The 24,933-nt window shown below is 41.3% G+C and overlaps 1 protein-coding gene across 2 annotated transcripts in view; it reads left to right on the top strand.

Annotated features, from left to right (window-relative positions):
- LOC128878179 (tRNA dimethylallyltransferase) overlaps nucleotides 1-24,933 on the top strand; it is a 72,185-nt gene that overhangs the window by 36,578 nt on the left and 10,674 nt on the right. For both annotated transcript variants that reach the window (XM_054126172.1, XM_054126171.1), the window contains exon 4: nucleotides 4,787-4,922. In XM_054126172.1, coding sequence (XP_053982147.1) covers nucleotides 4,787-4,922 — 136 coding nt within the window. The remainder of the gene's footprint in view (nucleotides 1-4,786; nucleotides 4,923-24,933) is intronic.

Genomic DNA, 24,933 nt, shown 5'->3' with positions numbered 1-24,933 from the left:
GGAGAACGCGTGAAACAGTACATAATGAAATGTTTGGAACATATCGTGTTTAATCTGGCCTTCGTTATGTTTAAGTATACAATTAGGAATACATCGAAAACTGCACAGAGAACGTTTAATCATTTCCAGCAAAGTTCATAGATTCACTTTTTTATCATTAATCCTTGAGATAATCGTATAATATTGAATAAATCCTTAAAAATCCGTAAAACTTTAAATAAATCCACACATCAAAAGGACTGCTAATTCAATTTACAATCATGCCGAAATTTGTCGGCCTTTCTTCGAATCGAAAAGCATCGTAACGCGCGTTCAGACATAGCGGAAATATATCGTCGATTAAACTAAAAGTAACGGCGCATCGGATGGCGTATGCTCGTGGATTCAACTTCAATTTGGTATTTTATTCGGCTGCCTTTAACCGTGTTGCTCTTCGAGACGAGATAAGAACCCTGATTCGTTCGAGTCAACCGGTTCGAAGCACGCTCTCCGTGCTAGTCGAAATGAAGTTTCTCTTCCCAGTGAACAATAAATATTTGCAGTGTGCTCGACCTCTAAATGGATTAACGATTCTGTCGTGTAACCAGATTCGATTACTAATTGCGTCGATAATTTACACGACTTATTTTCACGTGGATTATTAATATCCTTTCGCGGTCCGCTCTTGAGTATCATGAATCTGTGGCAAAAAGGATTTATGGCGGCGAACGGGTGTTCGCCAGGCAACGAAAATGCGAATGGAAAGTGGCCTTTTGCCGTGCACAGAACGGGTCATAAAATTCTAATCTCGCATTATCTGTGGCACACGTTCTCCTTGCATATTTCGCGATAACTGCATTATGCTTCTCGCCGCGTCGAGAAACCTAACGTAGGGGAAAGTACCGACATAACGAATCACCGGGCAAATTCAACGAGTCCGAGTGCTCTGTCTATCGATGAATTTGCACTGACGTTATCTTTGCACGCGTCTTGCCTGCCTTTTTGCTTCTTCGACGGTAGCGACGTAAAAGCATCTTGTATCCAATTGCATCTTCGATCCAAGGTGGAAATTAAAAATTCAAGGTGCTCTTTCACCTATGAGAATTTGTCACTTTTACAACCAACCTTTGATAACCTTCTAGATCATATGATAAATTAGAATCTCCTTTATATCCATGGCGTTACTTGTAACGGTATCTTTATTTGCGGTGTTAATTTTTGAGCAGTTTTACATATTTAAATGTGTTTTAGAATTTGTGCAGATTATCATGATTATGCGAGCAAGTCTTAAAGAGAGGTTTAAACTTAGCTCTCATACCCTGGTCGTTATACTTCTTTGTTGTAGGCGTTGAAGTACTTTCGTGACCTACTGCACTTTATCGACAATCTAGAACCTGATAATTACTACCTCTAGTAGCGATGTCTGGTTCGTTAACCCATTGAGAAATTGCGAGGGAAATAATATCAGGAGAAGAATGCTGATAACAATTAAAGAGTTGAAATGATAAATGATGCGAGTCCCACGAGGACAAAAAATTATACCACTTACATTATTCTTCCTCCATTGGAAAAGTTATTTTTGATAAACATGACCTACATCTACATCTTTTCACGCAAATACAATTTATCTTATTGAATAAATATAGAAGTTACATCTTCCCCCGTCAATAAAAGAAGATGTTTTGTGTTTCCTGGCACTTGTATGATTTACCACCCGAACCATTTACCATTCTTAAGAGTTCCTACGAAAGAGGCCACGAGGAAACCGGCTGATTCATCGATATTTTAAAGAACAAACGTTCTGGAGTTATTTCTGTAATAATTTTTATGAGCACGCGTGCACGAATTCGTGATGGAAAAATGTTGGATTTGTCACCGTCTAAGCGACCGTTTTTGAGAGATTTCACCATCGTCCCACAATCTCCGTTTGAAAATTTATTCACAGCCCGACCATGAAAACAGCCTGTCCAGCTTTCGCTGGACACAGCTCTCTGGAACATTTGTGTAAATCGCGGACCGAAAATAAAGTGGATCGAACCGTTGGGACCATCGGCTTTACACGATTTCCATAAACGTTACGCGCGCGTTACATTTGTTTCCAACGGAATGGTGGCTCGCGTGTCCATTAAATTTACATTAAAGCCACGTTTCATTTGCATGCGGCGCAGCCTTGACGGATCTCTGGTACGAAGTAGATGCGCCGCTAGCTCGTGCTAGGCGACGACTAAACCGTGGATGCGTACTTTCATGGAATACAGGTGAAGGATACGTAGTATAATGGTCTGGGTTAGTCAGGAGATTAGCAAAAATTAGAAAGTAGAGTTCAAACCGCCATATTTTCAAAATTTTTAATTGAATATTTTCATACTCAAAATTGTTTAACTAACCCCTACCTAGTTCAAAGACCTTTCGGATCCACGCAGTTCAAGCTCTCGATCGCTAAAATCGATGTACCGGTTCCCCAGATACCGAGTTGCAAACAGTTCAGCGCACCTCCCCGTACAAATGCACTATCTGACTTCTTACGCATTTTCCTTATGCGCGCGGACTTCTTCGAAACAATTTGTCCAGCGTTGGATCCGCGTGGAGGTGGCTATGGCGTAACATTCCTCGACCAGGGTGATCGTGGATTAACTTGACCCGAGAGAAAGTCCGCTTTTCCGTTCCCACCTTGCACCTTTTCCAATTCCCGCCGATTGCACGGCCGTCGCGCTAGATTGTGCAACCTCCGTCGCCGCGAGTCGCGGCATCTTGAAAAAGAAGCGCCGCGCGGGAGAGCTGATAAAAAGGTTGGGATCATGGTATCAGGACTGGAGGTCAAAACGTACGATAGAGTCGCAATGTCGCGAGATAATATCGGTATCTCGGTGCTTCTTTCACAAGAGTCAGGTTTGTATCTCCTCGTTCCTCGACATCTGGATGTTCCTTGAGCGAACTACGTACAGTCGATTAAACGTCAACTCGATAATTTAGACGATGAATCAGGGCGACGGATGTGGTGTGCTTCGATTGCCCCGTCGAAAAAAAGTTGGTCTGGGAACAGACGTTTCGTGGGTTATGAGTCTGACTCGGAGGGAAGGAACGAGGAAGTCTGAATTTGGAATCAATTTAAGCTGATGGTTCTTAATCTCGGCTCGTGTTACAGTTTAGGGGAACACAGCCTCCTTTGACTCGCGGTGTAATTTAAACGGAGACAAGCCTGGCATGAAATTATTATTCATCGTCTTTTTCGAATATTTAAAAGGACCTCGAATCATGGGGGTCGAAAAGGTCCCAAAAGGAGTGGCAATAAAATGAAATTTGTTTTGTATCTTCGCGCCTTAGCTAAAGGAATAACTGTAAAAAAAAAAGAACACTTCATTCTTCAGTAGGTTCTATTTTAATGAAACATCGATCCACACATGCGTCATGGAGCATTTAAAGTAGAGGTGGATAACCTTCTTCTCTAGTGGCCCAGATAAGATAAAATGATATTTTCCGTGGATCAAGTATTTAGTAACGACGAGTGCAAAACAAAATGTATATTTCAATTTACCACAATGATCATGATAATAGTATTTGTGATTATAGATATTATCGATCAACTGTACTCATTTAAATAAGCTTTTCGTTAGATATGTACCATGGTATCTATCTCAGTGCGTCTCATCTCCTACGTTTGTTTAAACAAACCTTCTCCCATCGAGTCACTAATAATCCTAAAGGCAAGAATTTCGTTTCATCCGATCCGTGTCATCAACTCGTGATACAGCATCGCAACGTGCTCTGCTGTCTTTGACCCAGTAATCGTGGTCTGTTTTGCTATGGCATTGGATTAATTATCGGGTTACTGTACCGGATGTTTAGACGTTAAAAACTTCGATTACGGACGGGCAGAGCCACTGTGTAAATTCCGAAAATAAGCGCCTCGCTTGGTTTTCGGTTCCCCGAAACGGTTCGCGGTAACGTTGGAAATGTTCATATATGAAATAGGCGAATAGCCTCGGAAATTAAAATGGAGTTTCGCCTAAACTCGAGGGAACCGTAGCTGAAAATCAGAGCCAACGATGAATCTAATTGTTATTATCGTATGTTACTTCGAGTGAATTTATAAAATCGCGGGGATTAATTTTCGTTCAATTTGGCGATTCAAGTATCTTCGAAATCAAGCGGGGAATGCGTCGGCTCGGTAGACGACACAAATTATTCGCAACGAATACACAGGAACACATGAGGACGCTTTCAAAAAATTCCGATCCCGTCTCGGTTTCTCCATCGTGGGCCGATTCCTGCAGCCGATCGGATTTCATCGACCGTTCATCATGAAAGTGAGACAGAAATGGCCACGTTGGATGATACGCTGCACGTGATCGCGACACGTCTCGCCACAGGTTGCAGGAGAAAATGTACGACTTTTGAAATCGTGCTCGCCCGAATTTGTATACTCGAGTCGATTGACCCGGTTGACTGCGAGATTTATCGACTCTTTCGTCTACCGATATGAATTTCGAGATGGTTCGAGTCACATTCTTTAACCCTTTCATACCTGGCGTCTACAATCGAGAACACAAAATTCAAAAATTACCGACACTATTGTTACCGATGCCTGTACAGACCCCGTAACCAAATTAAGATTGATCACGAACCGTCATCAACTGCACCCATTGACGCAATAAAATGTTTACTTCCACTCAGCTCGTTTCTAGATCAATTTTTTCTCTATCTGCCTAAAAACTGAGTTTATGCGATAGAGGGAGGGTTGAAGGCGAGCTATCATCGGAGCACAGATTTCGGTGAACTCACGATAACATTTGTTGTTTGGTTGCAGGTCCCTGGAAGTGTTCGAGCAGTACGGAGTCTGTCACTCGGATATTCTGAAGGCTCAGCGGACAGCCGGTGGTTGCGGATTAGGCGGTCCCCTGAGACATTCGAACTCCATTGTGCTATGGCTCCGTTGCGACCAGGTAAGTCGACAGCACCTGTCTTCTTCTCCAGATTCACCGTTGGGGGAGCCATCATGGACGTTTACTTCCCTGCGACGTTGTCCTGAGCGACATCTAGCTAGGCTGGTGATGTTGTATTAATCTTCAACAGTAAGACGAACCTAAGAGAGTTCTCTCAATCACCCTTCTGCTGCTTGAGTAGTCCTGGAAGAAGCTAAGAGATTAGGGCGTTTAAGGTCTTGTGCAACTCTTGGGAGATATGCGAGGACTTCGATCTTCCCCAGGACTCCTGGTAGTGTTGTATTAACTCCAGTAGTAAGAAATAACTCAAGAGAAAGTCCTTAACGCTGTTGGAGAGTTTGTCAATAAAATCATAACTCTTTTGGTTGGTTGCGTTAGGGAAAGGATAACACCGTTCAGTGGTCCTCGAAACTAATTGTAAGAGGTCATAGGTCCAAGGCTTCGAATCTCTTGAATTCTACGCTTGGACCTTATACTAATTATGGTTTCTCTTATGTTAGAAAAAGGATACCATTCTTCGGCAGTTAGGGAACTTAGGCTAATTGTCGCGAGTGGCACGAGACGTTGGCCGACCGTTCTCAAGGCTGCACGAGCCTACGACCCGGAGCAATCGTACCGCGTTTCATAACATTGTGCTACTTGATAAACGATAAAGTTTATCGCCTCCACGTTATGTTCGCGCGAGCTGTTAACGCGCGGCTCGAGAGATAATTTGTCCATTGAGGTTTCGTTTATTGCGTGGCTGAATGGCCGTGGTGCGTGGAAACTCTTGATTGCGCAAGGCGTCCCGTCTAACGATTTGTGAACCGTCTCTATTGGTAGAGAGACAAACCCATCGAGGACTGAGAAAGTATTTCGCTTGAATAAACGAAAATTCGTGACTATTTGCGTTGGAGCAATTCTTCTTTAACGATAGATTCGAAAGGAAGCGTTTCTATGAGAAAAGATGTTTCTTCTTGTTATCTATGGTAGGGGGAAGGGGGTACGTTACCGTAATCGGATTAAAGAAATTACATACTTTATGCTTTTACTGGTAACTTCAACAATGGTAACATGTATGCTACTTTGTTCCTAACACGTGGATTGTTCGACTGTATTTTAAACGAGATACGAAAACTTTAAAAATAAGTTTATCGAAGTAAATTCTACATTTACCTCGGATTTATTGTTCTTTTTATTTGTCTTGGTATTTCTAGAGTAGCACACATTTCCGTGTGCCGTCTCTTTGTGTAGTAATTTACTGCGTGTGCTAGCATACGTTACGAGGTAAAGCGGATCATTCTATTTTATGTTCTCCCCGAGATTATATACATATTCCTCGAAGTCGAGGAAAGAAATACTCGACAAAAATTTGAAGCCAGTGAGAGCAACGTACGAGTGCAGACACTTAATGTCTTTAATTCTCAAGTATTATTTTCGAGCTTTTTAAATTGTTATCATAGAGTAGGCGAGTATGAATATAAGTACAGCTCATAAACATCTCGCGTCGATTACGCTCGACGTAAGAACGTTTGACCTCACGGCGTATCCCGAATCGTTGCAATAATTTTTACTGCCTGTAAAAGAATATATGCCCCTGAAGTTACGTTTCCACGTATAGGTTTACAGTACGCAATGAAAAAATGTTCGTATCAACCGTGGCGTTGAAGGCTGCGAGCGATTTAAAAATATATCTGTACTACGTTCCCATAACATCTTTGATGTTCCTCGATAAATGATAAAGTTTATCGGCCACTCGTCACTTTGCTGTTTAGTTAATGGTTTCTCAGACACACCAAAGTAATCCTCGGCGTTATTATTAATACTACACTCCGTGCTCGAAATGGAGATACGATAAACTGAATAAACCGACGTAAAGTTTCATTTTTGGAAACTCTTATTATACGATGAATGAAATCGAGCGACTTTAGAGGCCTCGGGACGCGCGCATCGAAGCACGAGGGATTCGCGCAGCAATGCTCGTCGTCACGGCGTGAAAATTTGCAGAATTCATTGACGCGAATAGCTGAACGCTAGGAACTTGCCCATATTACCAGATGCCGGCGAGCTATTCGTACCGCGGTTTCGAAATCGGAAGCCCGAACCGTCGGCCTTGCGTATTGCGGTTGTAACGGCCGTCCGAGAATTTCTTTCACCTGGACTAGGGCAAACACGAACTTTCCCTGAAGGGGTCATTGTGTAACCGCTGACGTGCACCAGCTATGAAAAATTGTGCTACAATCGTTGCATTCTTGTTTCTCGTTCACGAGCGACTCGAACGCCTGCGTGGTGTATTTCATGAATCGTTGGCATGGTTGCTCTGTGTAGCAAGGCATGCAAGTACTCAGTACCTACAAAAGAAAAACAGGTTATTTTGGAGGAATTTTTAAACTTTTACGGTCCAAATTGTCTGATTTCAGTATACTTTAGTATACTGAGTACACAGTATAACGTGGTCTCTATTTGATAAATCCATCTGAAATATGCCAAGGATGTCACAGTTTTCTAAACTTGTATTTATAGTAGCACTTATCACTCTACTTTCTACTGTAACATCTAAACGACTGGTACCATATGTACTCTATCGAGAGGTTTTTAAACATAAATTAAAATTCGACAGAAACTCAAATCTTTTTCGTGCATTTCTACTGTCGAGTTTCGATTTGGTAATCGCTCTAAAATTGTTTATTTATCAAGACAGAAATTCCGCGCTTATGTAAGCGTTACGTTCCCCACACATGTGGCTCTTAACTTTTATTTCGACAGGTCTATCGCGAGAAATGCAATTCATACAATTCGCATGTATATCGTGGAACTATTGCCTGCGGTTAAAATGAATTCCACACGCCATGAGACGATAAGTTTCGCTCGGCTATAATCGTTCGATTTGTTATTTCGCTCTTACGTAGAGGTGTCCGAGGGAACTTTCTCTGCATAGCTGTAATTGGAGTTCTATCCCGTTGTTCCTATTTACGCGACTGATAACTTAGAAAATATTTATCTTTGCGTCTAAACTGTCAAAGATACGTGACAGTTTAGATTCAAAACACTTGCAGTTCTCATGCACTACAGTGAAGTAATTGCTCGGCGTTGGTAATGAAGACGCAAACCGTGTAATTAAGACATCTAAACCATCGAATTACTCCTTATTGTTTGAAAACATTGTCGTCTAAGCTCCTGACAACAACATTCATTAGTCTCTCGTGCACAATACGGCGTTGCGCGCCTTATGTTCATTTATGACAGCAGATGCACTTCAAGGATGAAGGTAGCATCGAAAAACAGTACAAAAATGTTTGTAAGCGCGTGATCCATTTCGGTTTGTTTTCGCAAGTGCTTGAAATGACCACCTTGCGCACGAATGCAGAGCTATAAACGTTTTGGTACGGTATAGATTGCAAATTCAATGTTCTTTCTTGCAATACCAATTTTAAGGAAATATTTTTCTTTGTATAATTAGTTTCTTCGACAATTATGGGCTCGCAGGTATTTGTACCTGTGTATATCTAGTGATAAGTTTTTCATTCCTTATTTATTTGGCATGTTTATATTTTTTTTCGTTGGAAATCTTCTCCCACTGTTGCTTGCAAACCTTTATATATTTTTAACACGTCTCTCTACTCGATTTCGTAAGTTCAAGTATCTAAACTTTTTAGCTTGATAAATTTTCAATAACGCTCCAGTGAGTCTAGATCAGCCACTTGTTAGCTATTTGTTTAAAATGTTGCAGAGTACCGTTTGGTTATAAAACAATGTACTGTTCTTAAGAGAAACTATGAACACTTACAGAACAAATGCAGGTAGCGCATTCATTATAGTTGGCAAGGCCATACGCGAGTTATAAAGGTTAATTATTTCAACGAAGTCGGTTAAGTGTATCAGCTTCAGAGTTATAAGTTCATGCAAAAATCATACTCGACATTTGATAAAGAAGACATTATTTGAAAGATTTAATGATACAATATTATTATATGATAAATACTAATTGATGAAAAACAATGCTAAATACTCGCCTGTTATACAAGATGGAATTATTTCTGTCTGGATAAATGTAATGCATTTTACACCTGGTACAAGAAACTTGGTCTTTGTTTTTGCAATCTTCATATTTCCATCGATTCAGTTCTTCTGATCTACAGGGAGCAAATACCGATGCAATCTTTCTTTCGACACAGACCTACTTGCAGCTGGTTTTACTCAATTTTCTTTAGAGTTTGCAATTCTTGGTATACTATTGGTCTGATACTTCCGTCTTGCGCCAATTTCAGCAGTTCCTCGTATGAAAAGAAAACGTTTTTAGATAGGATACACTACCTCGTTACGATAAGTCTCGATTTATGCTTTCTTAACACTGGAACTATCAAAGATAATACATTCCCGTTAAATACACTATGTACCTTCGAAATTACAGGGTAAAGAAGCAAATCAATTCGTCATAAATAATCATGCCAATTTTGTTGACATCTTCGGAAAGCTACTCGGTTAAGAAGATTTTAATTCACATCCCAGTGGTACGATGTCATCCAGCGGTGCTCCTGCATCGAATGATGTTTAGAAAGTGATCGCAATAATTTAATCACATACTGTACATGCTTCGTCTGGGAATCGCGGCGTTACGGTCCAGGAACCGCGAGGCTTCGAGGCATCTATCAGGACTCGTACGGATTCCTTTCGCCCCTTTCCATCGTTCATCCTCGCGAAGCGTCTAGGGGACTCTCTCGTTCATTCTGAGGCAATACGTCGGCCTGAACTTTCCCTGAAAAAGACGGTCGTTAAGTAACGGCGCTCGCCTAACGTCGCTCCGTCCACGGATCTCTGGCTGCGTTTCGCGAGCAGCCGCTCTGGAATGCTCCGAGATTTTTCTCTTTCGGTGGAAAGACCTCCCTTCCACGAAGGTATCCGCGACCATTCACGCACACCTCTAATGGTCGGAGAGTGAGAGGCGGTACCGATTTGCTTTTCCCGTTATTAGCCTCAGACGCTGCCGTGCGATAAAGTCAGATCCGTCGGCATCCGGAAACTCTGACGGACCTGTTCATGGATTGTACGACGAAAATATTAACGGAGAATTTCGTTGAAATATTTCAAAAATCTCAAGTAACGAAATATAAAAAGATTCTATTTTTTGAGCCACAGTAAAAGTGTATATCCCATCAAGTTTCGTGTTCAGGTTAAGGAGACGGTCTGTGATATAAACGGCCTGTTAATAGGATTGATTAATATTGAATAAAAGTCTAATTCTGGTAAGTGATAGAAATATGTATCTAGACTACTGGTGCAAGAGAAATCGGTGGCATATAGCAATAAAACTCGTTAGAAATAAGTGGGACATGAGCGACTGTCACTTTCGATGGTTGAATATCTTTTTTCCGTTAAAAACAAAATGTATTTACTTATATTATATGTACCCAATACGACATGCAGTTTTATAATTCTAAAGTCGAGGCAACGTTGAACCTATGTATTTCTACTTTTGTTACAACATTAACTTGTTATTTGACAAACAATTTTAGAATATAAAAAGTAACATAGATATTTGCCTTCAGGTTGATATCAACTATGTCTCTTAATATCATCCATCTTTAGCTGAAACACGGAACAGTAAATCGTAGTTCCTCTAGTAACCGTTCCCATTAGCGACCACGCCCCTTTATCGACCACTCGTCTTTATTTCCTACTCAATTTAACAAAGAAACAAATATAACTGCAATCGAAACTATAGAGTCAAAATACAATTAAAGTCCATACAAATCTCTCTCTCTCTCTCTCTCTCTTCCTCGAACAATTAATTTGTTCAGTTCTGTAGTAGTATAATCAAATACGACAACCTTAACGGTATCTAATATTCAAGTATTGGAGTATTGGTATACACATGGAGAGCTGCTTCCCATTTGGCACGAGTCCGCGACATTGTCCACGGTTCGGTACTCGATTCGCATCTTCCGCAGCAGAACTCGTTTCCTTCCGGCGACAGAAACGAGAGAGGGCTACGCGGCTCTCACGAGTCTCGCGAGAATTTTTTTTTCGAGCCTCGAATTCTTTGCGCGATGGCGGACGATGAGAAAGGAACCAGTCTCGATGGCTAATTCATGGAACGGCACTAATTATTATTGCGTGAAACATAAGTGCGTTTAAGTGTATCTAAATACATCCGCGGTTTCTGTATACCCTCTGGAGTAGGTCCCTATTCGCAATTTGAAATACACTAATTTATTTTTAAATGAATTTTTACATCGACAACTTGTCGATATGATGATTGAAATGCATGTATATATCTTATTTGCATTTATGGGATTTAACATGAAATAACTCGACGCACTTGGACTTGATAGTTACTTCAAGAGTAAATATTTATTTTCGACGCACTTCTACGAAGTTCAGGGAAGTTCTTTTTAATCATTTCCGCGAAGTGATTGAAGTAAATATTTCGCTTCGAAAGTCTGTTTGTAAATATAAATAATGAAGGAAGATTACAGTGTAAACTTCTGGTTTATCTTATCCGTTTGCTAGAACGAGCAATTCATTTCTTACTTCATTTACTATCGGCTAAGAACTTTTTTGCTTGTCCGATTTATCAACGATATTTTGTTTACTAGAGAACTTGCGCTGATATCGTTTAAAAGCAAATTCCTACAACGCAATGCAACGACTAAAAATGCTACTTATATTTCAAGTAAATCAATCAATTATAAATGTATATCCAAAAAATTCGTACATGTTTTAAAGGAAACATTTGAATGGGTATTGTGCTTCAAACATGTAAAGAGATATTTTTAGAGGTATAAACCTTGCTTTAATCTTCTCCGAGTCGCAGAGTTTCTGCGTAGATTTCATACTTTATTGACAGTTCGCGGTAAGCGCAAAAGTACTGTGGTAGCATAATATTGAACTTACATGGCAATTTGTTGTAAATCATATTTTATGATTCATCCGGACACTAAACTTCCTAGAAAATTAATTTGCATAGAGGATATGGCTTTTCTAACATTAGGTGTTGAGATTTTTTCCATCGAAGTTATAACGAACCCGATAATTGTAATACCTGTAATACCTTTCAAAGTAGATAATGTTCCACCGAACCAGAAATGAAAATAATAAACAAAATAGAAATTTAATTAAAAATGAATGAAAATTCACACAGGAGGGTTATACAAAACTGTTGTATACCTAGGTGCTCCGTAACGCAACGTTGCCGAAACAATTTTCACCAAAGTTTGAAATTTTCGAAGAAGGGTGGGAGTATTCAGGATTTTTCCATTAGTCGATAATCTCGTTACGAAGACCAACGTAATGCAACGGATTAGCATTGTAATACCTGCGCTGCAACACGGTCTGATACGAGTCGTTCCGACTCCACTTTCTTGTCTTCCCCTTTCCTGGCGGGTTACGCTCACCTAGCTGCACAATAACCGCATGAATGTATCCGCATTTTTAAGCGTGTGTACGTTTTACGTCGCATACGCGCATCGTACTACGTGCACGCCGAGCACTGAATGCCTCTCGTAGTAGTAGTATCCGCATGCGCCGGCCGCGTTATTTTTATGAATGACTGACTCGCCGGCAACGTAATCCAACGTGCAGGTATGACGACGTACAACCTCAGGGACGGAGATAGGCGCCGCGCGTTTAGAAATTCTTTCATTCGCTCCCAACGTTGTTTTCGAAATTATTCACCTCGAGGGAGATACTAATGCTTTTCTGCCAACGGTGCAATATAATCGCGGCAATCCCTGTTAAATTAATCATACGATATAATTGTGATAATCTCCATTAAATTAATTGCACATTATAGTTGCTATAGACCTCGTTAAGTTAATCATACATCCCCATCGCATAAGGAGGATACGATGGTTTAACTAATTTAGAAAATGATAATTTTAAAGGGATTCGATGTCGTACAAATTCTGTGAAATAATATGTATAATGAAAATATTGATTTGTTCAGCTAAATTATAAATTATTCGGTGGTTTCGACATTCGTCGCGCAACAAATTATGTAATAAATTTCCTCCATAATAATACCCTCGCATGGAAAGTTGTAAAGCAGTGTATTTCGTATATGTTTGAATGTAAAATCAAACCTTGGAAGTTTCATATCAACGTCGCCCCTGTTGGCGCGTTGACGTTATCCTGAATGTGTGGGTGTGGAGTATCAAGTGTACGAGCATTCCTCCGCTAAACGGAACGACGGAATCGCGATTAACGATCGATTTTCGTGCATTATCAACTCACCGGGGGAGATAGCTTCAACGTACACATTTCACGTTTGCTCGTACGGATTGTCGCGATACGTGATGTACGTAGTCGTTCATAAATGAAAATATCGTGTGTTATTGGGAGAAACAAAATGTGATTGTACAAATATTGATTTGTATCAGTATGTTGTTTTTATCATTACTGTTATCGTTGTTGGACACTTGTTTATATCGAAGTGAATACAAATTTGGATGCAGATAGGTATCATTTTTTAAAGGATACATTCTTGCACTTTATGTATTGTAACACGTGGATATGACTTCAGGGTTGAATTTAGTAGTTTGGCACAGAAGGGATAAAAAAGGTTTATAGTGTCAGGCAATTTCCTGATTATTTCCCGGTATTGATCCAAGGTTTCATTTATTTACCTCGATTGTGTATATTTAGCGAGTGTTCGGTAACTTATGAACAGGAGTGTGTACGTTCTGTGTTTACACGGGGCTGCGTGTTTATCGGTACTTCGGTGTATAGCACCGGATACAAAAATACCTGATAATTTTCATAGAATCCAGTATAGCGATATAACTTACAATTATGTGTAGTTGTTCTAATATTTAACTTTGAATTGCGCCGAGCACCGAGCAACTCGATATTTCATTCTACGAATTAATGTTCACTTTCTGTGAGATGAGTTTAAACACAGACAATATTATTCTAATATATTTCAGTTTACTACTTTATTAAGATCGAAATATGAAATTGAGATTATACATCATGTGTCTGAAACATACTGGAAATTAATTATAGAATAGATGTTTCATTTAACGCGCTAAATATTAGACAGTTGCATAGCAGACAGTGTCGAATCTCGTAGCAGAGATTGGCAATTCAGACCTGGTAAAATAGGAATCCACGGGAAATATATTTCTCGATTGAAAATTCTTGAAAAATATATTAAATTCGCAAAACAATTTTAATCGCTCGCCAAGGATTGTAGCATCGGTCGAACGTGTCCTGGTGTTACGGCTACTTTATCAAACCACGTTGAAACACATTCGCGAGGAAGCTTGTCGAAGTTATGCCGCCATTATCGCGAGGCCAGGCTAGCAAATCTCATTCTCCGTGGCGAAAAGGGGAGACCACTTCCTGTTCGTTCTCCGAACTGGAGAGAGATGGTCGCTTGGGAAAAGGGTCATCGGATGGCCCTGAGCTCGGGGTCACCCGTCTCGGAGGATGTCTGGACGTTAATTAAAATGTGCCGCGCATCTGGCGATGCCACGCCGACTTCGACTGCCACCTCTTTCCTCGCCGCGTTTGCTCCTCGCCCTTCTTCGTCCTTCTGCTCCTTCCCGCGTTGCTCGTTTCCTTTCATTTTATTCCCGCCATTTTCCCTTTCTTTCCTACTTCCTTCCCAGACAGTTTGCATCTCGTTTCCTCCCGCGATACGCAGTTTCTTGCGTACGTGAGTGCGTGCGTGCGATCGCACGCAACGAGAATCGCAACTTTGAAGCGAACAGGGCAATGCCACTTGGACGACAGCTGCCGTTTTGTACACACGTCCACTCGTTCCTGGGACACATGCCGAGGATATGTCGTCACTTCCTGCGAGAACACCAGTAGCCTCTCGTTTCGCCCGTGTTTTTGGCATTTTTGATCGGACGATGCAATTTTGCGCGCGAGAACTATCCTCGAACCCGTTATCCGAGGCAGAAAGTAGACCAATTACGCAATGAGTTGACCAGGGACGTTCCAGGGACGGTCTCCGAGATCGTAGGGTGCCCTGCGTCTTAAGGGAACGTGGTTGGATGGAATTAAATTTGATTAGAGGACAGGTCGTTGGTGGAGATGTACAGCTCAACATGTTTGATGAGATCCCTGAGTTGAAGACTGAGACAACGAGAAGCGAATCATGGGAGTATTCGTAACGTAATCACTGAGTGATTATGCATTTATTTGGCTCTGTAACTTGGCTAGCTATAACAGCAGCAGAGGCTGTCAGAGATGATCCCCATTGACGAGTCCTTTGGAGCTGCTTTGTTGACGATGAAACAAGATTTTCATGTAATCATCGGTGACTATCGGTGTTTGATATAAATTATTCGTCCGTGTATATTAATATTTCAATGGGGAATAGAATTCCCGGTGGCACCACGTGAATACCACCTGTCGCTGGTTCGTAGGCGTTCGCTTGCTCCTGCGATACGCAACGAGGATGTGTTGTCACTTCCTGCCCCCAACGTCACGCCTTCGCAAACCACCGGTTTTATTTTAGCGTCACTAGGTATTTGTCACACTGCGCTGGCACGCGTGACCACTTTACGCTACAAAGTGGCTACTAATGCGCCATTAAATATGCCTGCACTTAATCACGAAATGCATTGTGCATGCTCAACGATATCGTTTCATTAAATGCGGTGGGTCATGATCTGATTACGTAATTCATCAGATTGGAATGTTTCGTGTCAATGTACTTCTTCGACTAGTGATTTTAAATGGCGAGTATAGTTCTAGAATGAAACGTAAACATTCTTGAAATATAATCGAATACAACAGAAATGGAAAACAATTATGGAAGTGGAATATATCGAATAGGTGGTTCATAGTACGCCAGATCGTTACGAAAATGTCCTCGAATTCGAATGTGGCACAAGATAATATTGACCACGGTAATAATTTTGCAGCTCGCTGTAACCGCGACCATCGCTTAACGTGCTCCGACCGCAAAGGATTAAATGCGGTTTTCCTAGATGCTTCGGCTTTGCGTGCTCTGCACTTTGCCCAAACACTGACTACTACATAGGAGACGATGGGATAGCGACGCATAATATTTTTCTTTCTCTTCGAATACTTACCTGTTTCGATACAGTTTTAACAAAACGCATTTGACCAGAAATCATTGAACTTAAATTTCAATGTTGCAAAGTTAAATAAAAATGAACGATTGAGTACATTCTCTGCAGTATCCAAGAAGATCTCATGAATATTTCGAATAATTCTACCCAGATGCCATGGAGAAATTTATTTCTCGCATCCTCGTGCCATTACGCACACTTCGATCGTAATTCGACCGTCCCCGAATCGTTTTCCTCTTTCGTCGTCGCTTCGCGAGTATTTCATTCCGAGAGGACAGCTTTTAATACCGCCATCGGAGTGCTTTCCTTCCCCCACGACGTAAATATCCCCCGCGAAAACGTCATTCGGAAAAAATGTACATATTAAACTCCCACTACGAGGGATGCCTCGAAACAAACCGGGGCTGTTCCGTGATCGTTTCGCCGCCAGAACGTCTGGGCAACGTCGTAATTATGGGGTTCTGCAATTAACTTGTTACTGGAAAACTTGTGTGTCGTGACGAAAAAATTACAACAATTGAGATGTAATGGCGAGGCGGAGGTAAGACGCGTAAAATATGTGCTGAAAACATAACCCTTCGAGCAGAGAAAGGCGACGCCTCAGTTGCGTATTCGGCACTTTCTGTGTTATTATTTCTAAATAGAATTTTTAACTTGCCATTCCTCGAGCTCGATTTCGGTCCATTAAAATAGCCACCTTCTCGCAATCCATCTTTTACATCCTGAAACATGTATTCTATTTTCCTTCTCGTGACACATAAAATTCCCTCAAAATATTAAGATCGTTTACCACAACCATGACACACACCGCGTATGACGCATCGATGATGGAGTTCTTCGAAGAGGATCAAAGTCTTCCATTCTCGTGGAATCACTCTGCAGCATTCAGTTCGTCCTGGCCAGCGACGACGAACTTTGAACCAGGATGATTGCGCGTTGCCCTTATCGCGGCTCCGTGAAAATCATCCCGGAAGTTGGAGCCGCTGAGTTCATTGCTATACCTCAAGATCCGGGAAGCGAACGATAGGGAAACCCACGTGTCGCTCGATCGTGAAACGGAAGACCCCGTGCCCTGGTGGTTATGCCCTGTCGGTTCCATGTAAACGCGACTGAAATTCAGGACGGAGTGCGCCTTTTAAAATTAGACCAGCCTCCCACGGTGCCGTTGCTCGCGATCCCAACGAGCTCTTAACGCCGACTACGTTGCTATTAATAAAGCAATTACAAGGGCTGCCCGGTGCTGTTCTTTGGGCGCTCATGAACCTGTTACTTTCGAACTGACGTCTCCATTAACGATAGGTTCACGCAGATTTCTTATCCCACTTCTATTATCAACGTAATGCTTTTATGAGGTGTGCTGGAGTTAATTACGAGGGTTCGATAAAAATGCATGTATGCTTGTATCTTTATACGAATAGACAGATTTTTATATCTTTATATGAATGAACAGTATCCAAGATCGATGTCTGACCTTTTTTCAAATATGTCTTATTCTAGAATAATTTTGAAAAATTTCACCAAAAACGATATTAGAATCAAACGAAGCATCGTCGTAACTTTCCTGGACCGAAAAAAGTCTGTGGAAGAAACGGTCCGCCATATTTCTCATTCGCGGTGGCGATACGTCTCGTCACGTGCTTTCTTTCGCGAGCTTGCGACTCGAATTCGACGGTAATAAAAAGCTCCTCGTCTCGTTGGTATCCTCCCTGCCTCCCTCGATCCCGTCGTTTCTTTGCATCTGTATGAGTTGCCGGAAATACCATGCGTGCCGCGGTGTCCAAAACCACCGTTCTCGTTAGATCTGTATGCGAAATACGAGCAACAAAATTCAGAGAGGGAACGAAGAATCGACGACGGGGAAAGGCTGACGTCAGTCGCAAAACGGTTCCATTTCTTTCGCCGATGGCAACTAAGATTGCATTTCTATTTACCATCGGAACAAAGGTATTTCCAAACCCTCTATCTAGCTATATTTGCGTTCGTCGGGATTCCAGACGATTGGTAGGAAATTGAGCGACGTTGCGCGGCCATCATTCTATTCCTGCGCGTTTAATGAATCTTTTATTTCCGTCCTCTCTAGAATCACGTATCTATTATTTACATTTTCAAAGTCTGATTTAATCCTGTTGATATGTATTGATCGAGGTCTTAAAACACGTGGTAATGATATTGTTACCGTAAACAAGTATAATATCGTTATTGCGGGATTAATTTTTTTCCTCGGACTGTTTTGCATGGAGACGACGAATTATATCGAACGAAACGTGACAAGTTAACTCATACCGAGCGATTATGGCACCGGAGTCGAGTGGAGGATTACGCATAACTGGAAAATGTGTTCCCTTGCGATTTGCGAGTAGCGTAATGGAGGTGCTGACGGTGTTTAGAATCGAATTTCGAGATGCCTGACACTGCTCAGCCATGGCCTTCGAGCCTTGAACATTCGGCCGCGATCAGAGTTAATTGATAGTGAGCGCGGGTTGAAAACCAAATTTTTAATCTTTTGTAAATTAATTCTGGTATTCGATTTTTATTTATGTGTTCAAGTTTGTACTCGTCTGTTATTCAGAAAAATAACGAGGCAACGAACCGAGGGACGATTGTTGACAAATGGACCTAACGGGTTAGTAAATAAATTTAAAAAAAAAAAAACGATTTGCAATTGGAACATTAAGTATACAATGTTGTGGAAGTGTTCGTACTCTTTGAAGTTTTAATATACTGGATTACGGTATTTAAGACTTTTATGTTTCTATGATGTTTACGCAAGTCGAAATGGCAGGAATAAATGTCAGTGTAGATGATTCGCGAATGGCTGCGTTTATGATGCCATCATGATTTCATCGCTATTTTTCGGATTAATTCTTCGCGATTGTCAGTAGCATTTGACATATAAATCCTTGGGTCGAACTAAATCAATTACTAAATCAAATACTTTCCATTCAATTTGAAATAAAACCGTGCACGGTTATACTGCCAAGGTTGGCTGGATGCTGCTCAGATTTCACAAATACAAGTGCGGGGATTCATAGTGCTATCCGTAACGTCCCTTTGATCAAGAAATCGTGGCTAGCTGGTTTGCAGCCCGAAAATAGAGAACCGGGTCAGCCTGCATTCGTGGGTACGCGCTTTAAGGGAGCTTTCACCTTTGAAAAACACCCAAATATTGTTTTTTAAGCATATCTTTTCTTGGTGTTTTCTTCCATCATTGTCGCGACGAATGATTCCTATCTGCAGAGTGCTATGCACCTGCCCCTCTTAGTGCCTTTCATTTTCCGACGAATCGTTTCCTGATTCGCACGAAAAATTCGGTGACCCCGGCTTTCCAGTGACTGACTGCGTTCATGCCAGCTTTCCACTGACTGACTTTGTCAACGATTCAGGGACCATAATTGGTTCGAGCATCGCGACACTCCCTCTTAAAGGGAATACCTCGTCGTGCACTCGGGCAAATACATTTTTCGAAGGAATTTTTGAAACCTAACAGTCTATACGTTTCGTAGGAGTTTTTCAGTTCCGAGTTACCAGCACCAAAAGGTCTCCTTTCACACCTTTGGTGCATTTAGCGTCAAGGTACCCGCTGCACCCGTTTAGTTGCGTGTAACCACGTTAATCCCACGCGATCGATGACGCCGGTGATTCCGAGTCAGTCTTTGGGAACATTGTACCATTACCGCGGAGATCTTATGATAATAAGCAAAGACGATCGAATTTGCTGCACGAAACGAACGGGAAACGTGTCATTAGCGTCCAAATTTAGTTGGTGTGCATCTCGAGTGTTTATCGGGACCTGGAGGGCTCCCGATGGTCGGTAATTTTCTTTTTCCCCTTTTCTATTCTTTGTCTTTTTCAATACGTTTGTATCCCTTCTATTCTCTCCCTTCAGCCGTTCGTTTCTGCCGACCTGAGAATCGACGCTCGCGTATTCTCACGAATGCCGCGTCGACGCCGACGGCGTGCCCTGATTTTCCACGAAAATCGTTTCTGCAAATTACACGGCGCATGCCGTCCCTAGAAAAATTCGAACGACCGCGTGAAACCGTTCGTGGACGGAGCTTCCTTGGTATTCCTAAGTTTAGCGATCGTTGGCTCTTTTAGATAGTAGTGTTATCAACGATTAAGTTAACGTAAAAGATACATGGCGTGCATTAGTACTCGATTTACGTAGATAGATCTTTTTTCTTATTTGTGATATTTTTTTGTTACGTGTTTCATGTTCCGAGAAGATTTATAAATTAATATCGAAAAAGATACAGGCTGAAACGACTATATCTATAATTAAACTCTATATTCGTATTCTAAATATAAATGAATCTTTTTTGTAACGTTTTTAATTCCTCATTTTGTTTTCGTTATTATCTACATGTACTTTCTTAGTATTCGTCGCGAGTTTACAATTTTTTTTTTTTGCCCGTCTCCTCAGCCGATCCAATAATTACGCTCGCCGGGAGAGTTGTACGAAAATTATAATTTCAAGGTTACCCCGATATCATACTTGGACATTTGAGCACGTGATTTCTGCGAAACGGAGCCGTTTCGCCTGCGAAGGAATGATCGAACGTTCACGCCCACGCGCGAGGTAGTTACGTGTGCGCGTTAAGTGCGTGCACGTTTACCAAATCAGGATTCGTGGAGCCATTGACTTTTTCACCTTCAGACGGGACCATTGATTCGCGGAAAGGTCGTTGCAGACAGCTTCGATCGCGGGAGAATGAAAAAAGAAAACGCGATCACGTATGCGTGGCTCGACTCGATAAATCTAAATTTATCTTAAACACATCTAAGCCGAGGGGACAAACGGTACGATAAATGACGCAGCATGGAGTTTCGCAGTTTTTGTCGTCGGCGAATGGGATGAAAATTAATATCGAGCCAACGGCGAGATACGAATCTCGACAAAAACGTAATTGTGAGTTCCAACCGTGATCGAGTTTCGTTTAATTGCCATATTAATTTCGTGGTGTCGCGAAATTCGAATGCATGTAGATTCCTCTTTATTTGGAATATATCAACATATTAACGTCTAAATTCGTTATTTAAATTAAGATAGCCATTCGAGAATTTCTGATGATAAATAATACATAGAACGCCATCTCGTGCCGAGGATTCCACTGGACTCTAAACTGTATTTCTTCGAACGCCCAAAGAACTTTATTGACTCGAAGCGAGTCAACCTATTTGCCACGTGTTGTTACAGTGTATCCCCTGATACATTGTAATTACCACTAACACCTTTTTGTGGGGTTGTTTTTTGTCGACTTTTTCTATCGTCCGCGCCGTAAAATATTAGAACGCTGACATTTGCGAGTGTTCCACGTCTCGATGTTTCTCAAAGCAAACAAACATTCGCTAACGGTCGAAAGAGACTCGTGACACTATTAATTACTATCTGTTGTTTTAAATGAAATTTTCCCGTCTTTATTACCGACTTTCGTAGTATTGAAACGCACAGATTGCTCTAGCATGTTCACCTCGGAAATCGACAGAATTAATTTCTACATCTAATATTTCAAACGACAAGCAGCAATTAACAGAGACTCGCACTCTCGTTTAAATTAACTGAAATTAATAGCAAAGTGACCGAAACGCGCAATGGTTTCTGGGACGCCCTAATAGAGATTCCTTCTGGTTTCACCCGTGGCTAGCAGAAAGCGAAGGAACAGAAAGCCGAAACTAGAAAGCCTCGCTCGCCTCGTTGGCTCGTAAATCGTGCCAAGGTCCTTCCAGAAGAAACAGTAGTTGTAGACGAGGAGGAAGGTGACCGCGTGCGAATTTTCACGACCCTGTTCGAGAAGCGGTTTATTCTAACGCTTGCGCTGACACACACGCCCGTGCTGCGATCACTGCTGTTTCCAAGGTGAAATTTCTAAAAATTTAGCTAAACCCAACGGGCGATCCTCTCTCCGTTCGGCACAGAGTGTGAATAATAATAGAAAGAGCAAATATCTACGACAGGGGAATTCCGGAGCGATAGTTACATAAAATGGTTAATGTAGGAAGAAGTTCTCGCCTTGGCGAGTTATTGGTCAACTATTACATAAAAATAATAATTTGCGTTTCTTGTGGGTCGTGTATCTCTATTTATATATTCTCTTTTAATGTTAAGGACGGGGATTAATCCGAGAACTTGGTGTGATCTGTGTAAGCATAAATATTATAGATTATATTATAGAAAAAGGTCAAGAGGTCATGGAATTCTCGTCGGAAATGTTAGATAGTTATAATTATATCAGATCTCGATAGAGAGAAACGTTGCAAATAAATTTCTCGTTGTCAAGACTGAATTACCAGTCTTTACCTATCAACGGGAACACCCAGATATTACGTTGCTCGAGTCAATGACGCGGAGTCATCGTCGTCGTCGACGTTCCTTATGTCGCAGCCATGAAACAGAGTCGTCCACTTCATTTATCATGTGCTACCTTGTCTAGTGGCCAGTTTCCGGTCGTGTTACATAGTTGAGGGGGGGCTGTTCTTGGATGAGATACTGCTACTTTCTTGACCGAGGCGCTATAATTGACTGACATATGGCCGCAATTGTGACCGTTACGTTGGCAGTTTTTATTTCGACAACGATGGGTAATATATTTCGATCACAAAGGTAATTACGGATATCAAAGAGGAGAGATAGCCGTCGGGGGATTGTTACGCGCCAGTTTTTAAGTCTTTCACTTCTTTAGCCTCGATTATTTTCAAGCTTGGCTCCGAGATGTAACAAAGCGAGGTGATAAACTACTGCCAAGGATCCCGGTTTCTTCTAACCGTTTTCAATTTTATTTCTTCGCCAAATGAAATATATTAGAGTGGCCGTGTCTCGTCGTTACAGGGAAAAGATTCTGAACGCAATTGACGGTCGTTTCGAATGTCTTGCCTACAAGTGTTCTTCCTTTTTTTTTTTTTTAAATTTTATATATTTGCTGTGGTTTGTTTTAATATATGGAAGTGTAGTCGTGATTTGCACGGTTTTGGTTCTTGATATTTTAAAATATGACAGATTTAGGATAATAGAATCGAACAATTTAGGATTGATATTAATAATATTCAGAATTTAATAATTAAATGGCCTAGCTTTTACGTATATAAATAGTGTATGGGTTTGAAAAAAAGTTACTCTGAAACCACCATGAGGCGCCATCTATGGACACCCTTTGGAACCAAACACGGGAACCATCACTCCCAACAAAAATGGGCAACATTCTTACCTAAATTTCGAGTACTTAATAAATGATACAATATTTCTTTTATCAATTTAAATTGAAGGAAAAACAATTTTTTTTTTTTTTTTAATATACATGAAAAATTGTACTACTTTTAATCAGTAGTATAACGTTACCTCTTTCCGAAAAGGACAACCGCGAAACGTTAATGGATGAAATTGTAAGATTCTTATCTAGATCCAACCGCCCTGCTTAAAATACTCGGTGTCCTTTCTTCCTTCCAACGAAATTAAGTTATGTTCCGTGTGAAGGTGCAATTTACCTCGACGTGGTCGAAGGGTTAATCAGGAGCAGGATCAAACCCCGTCGCTACTTACCGTCAAACTGACCATTCTCGATCACGTCAACGCGGAACCCTCCGGGCCGTTTACAAATTTTCGTAAAAGCGCAACAGCTCTTCCCATCGGCTTCCGTCCACCCTCCCCCTATCTGCCAACCAACCCTCGCGTGCAGATTGTCCGAGACGATTATCGTTGCATCTTAATTACCACTAAACATCCTCGTTATTGTTTAATCCCTTTAAAACGTGCTGAAAGCACACGTTCGATTGTCGGATCGTGAAATTTACAAGATCTTCCTTTGCTTCGTTGTTCTTTTCTTCCTTTCTCCTATCAAAGTCTTATAATTCATACTTTTCCCAAGCAAAATTTATACCAAATACACACACGATACCGTTAAATATATTTCTTCCACCTGTAACTAATAATCTAATGGTAATGAATAATTCGCCTATGGTATTTAGGGGCTAAGAGGTAAATTATTTCGCGCGGAGGGCAATATTGTTAAGGTTCGTGTACATTGTAATGTACGTCATGCCCGAGGCGGTTAATTGATGAGAAAACACGTTGGTTCGGTTACACACGCCGAGTGAAACGTAGTTGTGGCACGTGGTCGACGTGACGTCGGTGCACATGTACCGTGTGGACATCAAACACCGACTCCGTGGATCGTGCGTCATTGACACGGCTGCTGGCCATGAATGAACAGCGAGGGCGCTCGGGTGTAGCTCGCGAGCTCACCGGCATTTAAACACGATTTAAAGTGAATGCGGCCGAAACGGGTTGCGGAGGTCGCGTTTCAAACGTGAACGAGTGTGAGAACAATTTGACAAAGTTCAAGGAGTCGGTTCATGCGCCAGACTCGTTAAATTTTTATACAATCTCGACTTTAGAAACTTCAAATAATCATAAACGTCTGCTCCATTCGCATCCCCCCCCAAAGACCACGGATCGTATTTTCACTTGTGAGCATTCCTTTCAGCGAATTGCAAATGTTGCCCGAAGGAATGAAATCGCCCAACACACGCGTATTGGCTACAGGAATATTAATAGTTTCCTTGATCTGACATGTATCCGATCATCGAGGCTGCACGATTCTCCGATATACACTGGAAATATTAATGATCACGTTACGACGTCGGTGGTCTTCTATTGGAAGCAAAAGTAAAAAGCAAGAACAGGGTAGACAAGCCACGTCCAAAGCCATGTTTGCTTTCGACGTGACAATGCTAACTTTTGGGCACACACTTTCGACAGCTTTGTGTAACCATTCCCGTGAAACCTATCTCTCGTTACCTTCTAATGTTTGCACGCGTACAATTTGTTTGCCTTTATCGGAATTCCTAATCGACTCGTGCCTTTCAAAAGTATATTTATTCGTGTTTTAAGGCGAAATAAAGGAATGCCGTAAAGTTATGAATAACTCATCAAACGCGATTCCTCTCTGTTAATTTATGACTGGCAAAAGTTATTCTCTTATGCAAACAAT

This window comes from Hylaeus volcanicus, chromosome 6 (genome assembly GCF_026283585.1).
Source record: "Hylaeus volcanicus isolate JK05 chromosome 6, UHH_iyHylVolc1.0_haploid, whole genome shotgun sequence".
NCBI lineage: Eukaryota > Metazoa > Arthropoda > Insecta > Hymenoptera > Colletidae > Hylaeus > Hylaeus volcanicus.
The sequence above is the reverse complement of the archived record's forward strand: the minus strand, read 5'-3'. Positions and strand labels throughout refer to the sequence as shown.